Source organism: Convolutriloba macropyga, chromosome 6 (assembly GCF_964194025.1).
Source record: "Convolutriloba macropyga chromosome 6, txConMacr16.3, whole genome shotgun sequence".
NCBI lineage: Eukaryota > Metazoa > Xenacoelomorpha > Acoela > Convolutidae > Convolutriloba > Convolutriloba macropyga.
Genome location: NC_134473.1, coordinates 69388386 through 69394960, shown reverse-complemented (window position 1 = coordinate 69394960; position 6575 = coordinate 69388386). Strand labels below are relative to the sequence as shown.

The 6575-nt window shown below is 35.8% G+C and overlaps 1 protein-coding gene across 1 annotated transcript; it reads left to right on the top strand.

Moving 5' to 3' along the window:
• Positions 1 to 175: 175 nt before the first annotated feature.
• Positions 176 to 742, top strand: LOC142341389 (uncharacterized). Its single transcript, XM_075392317.1, has one exon. It carries the CDS (start codon positions 176 to 178, stop codon positions 740 to 742), a length of 567 nt encoding a protein of 188 aa, XP_075248432.1.
• The last annotated feature ends 5833 nt before the right edge of the window (positions 743 to 6575 follow it).

The window sequence follows — 6575 nt, the reverse complement described above, 5'->3', positions numbered from 1 at the left end:
TTCTTGACAACGCATCAGAATGGATTTGTTAAAAATCAGTCTGTTTTCAAAAACATGATTACTTTCCTGAAAAAATCCACGGCGCACTCGATAACGATCCAAACTCAGAAGTTATTGCTTTCTACAGGACTTCTCAAAAGCCGTCGATAAAATACCTCATTTCGAGCTATTTATAATGGTTGCAAATATTGGGGTAGGAGGAAGTCTCCTACAAGTTCTCATGGACTACCTAAGCAACAGGAAACAGTTCGTCAGAATCAATAACCCATGTTCCGGTGTTCGAGATGTTACTAGTGGAGTGCCGCTCCTGTTTTGCATCTTCATCAACGACTTATCCGACGCGCTGAAGTTCTCAGACCCATTCATCTTCGCAGACGACCTGAAAATCCTCGAGATTGGAAAAGATCATTGGACCATCCAGGAAGACCTAGACAGCATTGCAACGATCAAACAAGATGGAGCTGGCACTGGACAAATGTGCTCACATAACATTTCGAGGGAAAATGCGAAATTTTTGATCTTGGGAATTCACATCAAAGACGACCTGAGCTGGAGTAAACATATAGAGGAGCGACTCAGGAACGCTAACAAAGTACTTTACATCCTCAGACGAAACGTCTCAGTACAAGTTAAACCACTCATGAAACTTGGGCTTTACAAATCACTAATCCTACCCGTTCTGCTGTATGGCTTCACCTGCATAAACCCATCAGGAAGCGAGCTACTACATCGAACTACCTGACCTCACCAGCGACAATGGACGCACAAAGGAAGTCTTTCGGCTCCAAAAAACAAGAACGGAAAAAGTGATTTCACCTTCCGAAACTGCAGACTCGCAATTCGATTAGAGAAATATGTTGAATTCAGTAGTCCTTACGGACTCAAGAAGAGACTGATAAACCTAATGTGGGAGTTTGTCAATAAACGATTTTGCGATAAGAACGTCTGCACTTGACAAACATTTTGCGACTGCCGTATATGCAGAAATAAATGGACTCTATTTTAACAACTGACGACTGGGCATAAATCAGCTCTGCAGCAAACCCGCTGCGAATCCCAAACAACAACAACAAGATCAGGACAGCAAAAGACATAATCAATAAACTCCCTGAAAAACTGCTGAAATGTCTCTTTTAGACCAAAAAAAGTAGACTGGAGATGTTGAGATACTTAGCTTCATGCTAAATGCCGGAATAATTACGAGCAGCTCTACGCCAAGTAAAAAAACTGGTAAGGTTTTGCTTTTTTGCAAGAAAATTATTATAAAAGTAGTTAACCGGAAACAGAAAAAAATATTATTCGAAAGATACAAAGTCATTAAAATTTTCAGTGTAAGTGATGAACCAGATAGCTTGCTTAGAACAGTCAAAAATTTTTACAGAAGAAATGAATTCTCAATGAAAAAAAGAGACAAAAAAATTAATTTAATGTTTTAGACATAGAAATTAATGTAAACAGCTTTATGAAATAAGATGTGAGTGGCATCAAAAACCAAGCAAAACGGGTAATCATGAATTTCGAACATTTCAACACAGAAACAAAATCTTAGAATTAATGGCTCGCCTCATTTTTAGAAGCAACACATCATGGCATCATTTTTACAAATATGGGAAGAAAAACAAATTTTTTGGTCGACAAAACAACACTTTGAAGGCTGCAGTTCTAGAATATCAATGATGATTTCAAAAAATTTATAAGAAAACGGCAAAGGAAAATTGTTGGCGATAAGGTTAAAAAAAGATCCAAATGACTAATGAAAGACGTTAAATCGTTTCCCTCCATTTTCTTGGCAACATCGGTTTGCAATTGAAGCGCAAATTGTAAAAAAGCATGCAAGATGAGGAGGATCATTTCAACATATAAATATCAAACATCTTTACCCTCCCTGAAATCATGTTCTGATAGAACTCTGAAAATAGATGTAGTCAACTAACTAGGTTGTATTGGATGAAATTCTATTTGTGTCGGCCGAATTATCTGACATTGGCCATACGAATTTTGTAGCATCAACAACATTTGGTTCACCGGTGGCTCAAAATGCTGCGGAAAGCTTTGACGCACTGAGAGCCAGCCTTTATTTTTAATATTATAGATCAGAGCCAGGATTTGCCACAAAATCTTTACCGAAGAATTTCTTCACGTCAATAGGCTTAAGCCAGTTTTGAAAGCTCAAGATGAGTACAATAACCAGAAATTAGTCTTGGTGCACCAAGACCAGAAAACTTGTTCCGCTTCAGTTTTAAAAATAGCGTGTGCACAAAGTTAAAATGAATGCGAAAACAAAAATCTCCCATCAAATTTTTTTAACAGAGGTACTCACTTAAAATGGTTGTAATAGACAGCTAACATTTTTAACCAAAAAACTGATGCAAAAATTTATTTGAGAAAAAAGAGACAAAGTATTCAGATAATCAAGATACGTTACATTGTAAATGGACACCAGTAAAAATTTAACTTAAAACAATGAACTTTTGACGACGCAATTTTTTGCGAAAACGTTCGAGCAATTCAATAATTTTTTGACAAAGTTTCACTTTTTAGTGCTTTTATTCTTCACTAAAGCTTTGACTTTCATTAGACTGTCTGAAAAAGCTTACTAGTGGATGGATAAGAAAAAAGGTGAGACCAAATTAAGAAAATGCTAATAGAACGGCTATCAATTGACCGATGAGTAATTTCTCAGTGATATGACTTAGTGAAGAAGGCTGGGCTTTTCTAAATATATTGAGCATGAAATTCATAATAGAGTGATTTTTATGTTCACTACGACTATGCAATACAATTATGTTACCAGAAAGTTTTGGCTATACATACATAGATATGATCATCAATATAATTTAAATGAATTCGGCACCCAGTTAACGAATTTGAGCACCAAGGTAATTGTGACAAAATTTTATTGGCCTCTAATAAACTCAAATCCATGAAATACCTGAAAAATAATACTAAAATTTTGGTAGATTTAGAAAACAGGAACGAATTGGTTATCAGGCATAGGAGATTGGCGATAGAGCTGAATGGACGTAGAGAAGAATGTCGAGAATTTATTTAAAAATAAATAAGGAATTAAACCTCTTCAAAACTGGTGATCATTGGCTGATCGGGGTTCCCCAACACTACGTCTCAGTATTGCATTTTGTATATCTCAATTCTTTCAATGAAATAAAAATGATTCACACAGACATCAGTTCAGAAAAATGTAGAACAAAAGATAGAGAACTACTGAAAACAAAGATCTAAGGGCAAAAGTAGATGAGTAAACTAACAGCCTCCCCTCCTTAACAAGATTTCCAATTGAAGCATCATCAGCCCCGCGCCATCCAAGCATACTAGTTCCCCAAATTCAGAAGATAGAGCTTCATGTGAGAGGGAAGAAGATTTTCGTCCTTAGATATGACATGATGTCTGCTTTGCTGTCTTTATTAAGAACACAGAGCTTCATTGTTTGTTGTTTTCGAGCGTTTAAAGCAGATAGGCCAGCTTCTTCGGTGCACGCAAAGACAACGAATCAAAACCTTGCCTTCTCAAATTCAATTATTCTTTGTTCATATTTGTTCTTTTTACAGATTCTTTATATTGGTAGACTTCATTATTGTTTTTTTGGGCAAGTTTTTTTATATCAAAGTCAAAATTGCCACATCAAATTGATTTGTTAACGCTGGATTATCAGAATCTATTAGGCTTTCATGTCTGAGCAGTTGTAGTTGATTTAAGAGGAAAGGTTCCCTTGCAACAACTTAAGATGATGTTCAATTTCAAAATCTTGGCAGACATCATTTGAAATAACGGCGAGGAAGTCATGAAGTTAATTATTTCTCATGATGCTGTATGCTCCCTTCAGACAATAGATAGCCTGTGCCATAGTGAAAGCCTCTTTACGTGCACATAATGAAGCCATTCTTACTGGGTCTCAACCATAGCGAACGTCAATGTCATCTGGAGACACTGTTTTCTTTAGCTAAATGTTTTCGAGTCAAGATTTTAAAATTTTCCATTAATTGTTGACTTCCTCCATTTGGCTAACAATGAGGCTTTTTCTCCTTTTTTCATGCATAATCGGTTTGTTGTTGCCTTAGTTTGGCTTCCGGTAAGGATAGGGATAAATGATGTGAAATTTGAATTGATCACACGTTTTTCTTAAACCGATCTTGAGCTTTAAAGATGCTTAGATCACGATCTCTTATCGGTAAGAAACAGATTTTCCTGTATTTTTGAATTTAGGCGGGATTCCTTAATAGATTTGGTAATAGCTCATCTGCGATCGTTTTCTCACATTTTTTGGAAAGTGTTCAATATTAGGGGTTGTGCAAGCTAAAATTCTAAAAAGGTTTGTGAACTGAACGTTTTATAAACTTTTTGGTGTGAAACATTGACATGAAGGGATAGCTTTCTTGACAAAGACTTTTGCTGTCTTAGCGACATCTCATTAAATTTCTTCTTTTTTTGAATTTTCAGAACCAGCAACGCTACCTAATTCTCTCCGACCCCCTCCGCTTCTACTTGAAGTGTGTTTTTAGCAAAGTTTGCCGTGCATTTTCAAAAAATAAATTTCAAAGAAACATAGGATTAAGAAACTTAATAAGATTGAAACCCAAAAGCAGGACAGTAGAGAAAACAGTTTTTTTTACAGTTTATCGGTAGAACCAACGGCATTAGAATCGTCTGCATAATGAATTTCAGCTGTGAAGCAATCGTCAATAAGGTCAATTAATTGAATTATGGCCTTCTCATAAATCGAAATTGGAAGATGGTCATCTTTTTTGTAAATTCTTGGCAAAGTACTCTTTGTTTTTCTGTAGGCTGAAGACCATTCTCTGGATGCTTCTGACGCATAGTCAGGATTCAGACTCTTTGGTGAATTTAAAGACTGTCTAGTTTCCCGGCTGCTTAAAAATGATTGCCTTCCAGTGCACAACTTGTTGGTAAATGATCTTCATGGATTCTTTTGTGCTTTGCTTGAAGTGAAGCCATTGCTGCTATTTCAAAACAGGCTTGACTAAAATCTTGTGATGTCTGGTTCTCATCAGCTGCATGTTTTTGAGTTTGAATTCGCGTCAACCTCTGAGATGGTTTAAACTTTTAAAACAACATTAGCGAGTAGAATATAATTAGGGGAGGTTGTTAGCATTCTGAAATTATACAATTATTTAACTTGTTGACAATTCAAACATGCGAGTTAAATAACAAGCTACGTATGGCTACCATAGCAGGAGAAATGCATGACATCTCTTTTTTCTACAGTTTTGACATTAGAGAAAATATAGATTAATCGGAGCTATGTTCGTCTCATCTCTGGAGTAAACAATTTTTTTTCATTTAATTAACCACTGCATGATAATTGACAAGTAGTTGAAAGCAAAAAGCAGAGTACTAATAAAATCAAAATTGAAAACCAAAGCTACGATTTGTCTTTGAGTCTGTTTTTAAGTGCCAGCATTCAGGGAACGATGCAGGAAATTTCTATTTTAATTGAGCTTTATTTTACATAGGTCATCGTGTTATATGTGCATTGTGACGATGCATGGCAGATAGCTTTTTAGAAGTTTTTATTCAAGAATAGATGCATTTGATCGTTAATATCATTTTAATTGATTTCAAGTTACAGTTTTTGCATTTTAGCATCTTGGCAACTCTGAGAGTATTTTTTGCCTTCTATCAAACACAATTGGCCAAAAACCTAGTACACTACACTACTTTCTTCTAAGATATTCGAAAAATTAAAAAAACATTCCTGATTGATTATCCGGCGTTGGAGGACGCCAATAGAGCCGAGCGGGCGCAGAGCAGATTGACATAAAATGAGATCTTAAGAACAAAGTATTGCGGCTCCCCAGCTCTGGTTGATTTTTGCTTAGACGGGGGTTCCCAGAAATACGTCATTTTTAGCATTTCGTGTTTCTCAAAGCTATCAATGAAATAAAGACGTTACACAGAAAAATCAGTTGAGAGAAAAGTAAAACAAAAGATAAACAACTATTGAAAACAATAAACTAATGGAAAAGTAGATGTGTCACACTAACAGCATGCCTTCTTCAACAGCAACTCCTCCCATTGAAACGTCGACAACATCGCCATCTAGGAGTCCACGATAAATGTCCATAGAAGAATGAAGCTGACTTTTGTCCTTAGATATGAGATGATGTCAGTGTAGTTATCCTTTTTTTGCGCCGAGAGCTTTGATGCTCGTTGTTTCAGAGCTTTTCAAGCTATCGGGTAGCTGCACCATTGCATGTAACACACAAGGTAGGAAACATAAAAATTGTTGCTTTCTCAGCGTCAATTATTCTTTGTTCGTATTTGTTCATTATTTTTACAGATTCCCTTGCTCTAATTGGGTATAATGTTGAACTCATTTTAATTTTGTTAAATTCATTTTTGTGATAAAATGCATTAAAAATAAATTAGATTTTGAATTGCAGTGGAAACTTATTCTGTTGACATGTCTTTTTCTAATTTGTTGTACTCCTCAACATATCGCATTGCTTTAGTTTTACTCATTCTTTTCAAGACAACTTGTGCTTCGGCAAACAGGGAAGCATTGTCCGAAGTTTACGTTGATCTATCTTCCTTGCAAT

What these genes read in the sequence shown, in the direction of transcription:
- LOC142341389 (XM_075392317.1), top strand. Translation starts at nt 176, where the DNA reads ATGGTTGCAAATATTGGGGTAGGAGGAAGTCTCCTACAAGTTCTCATG.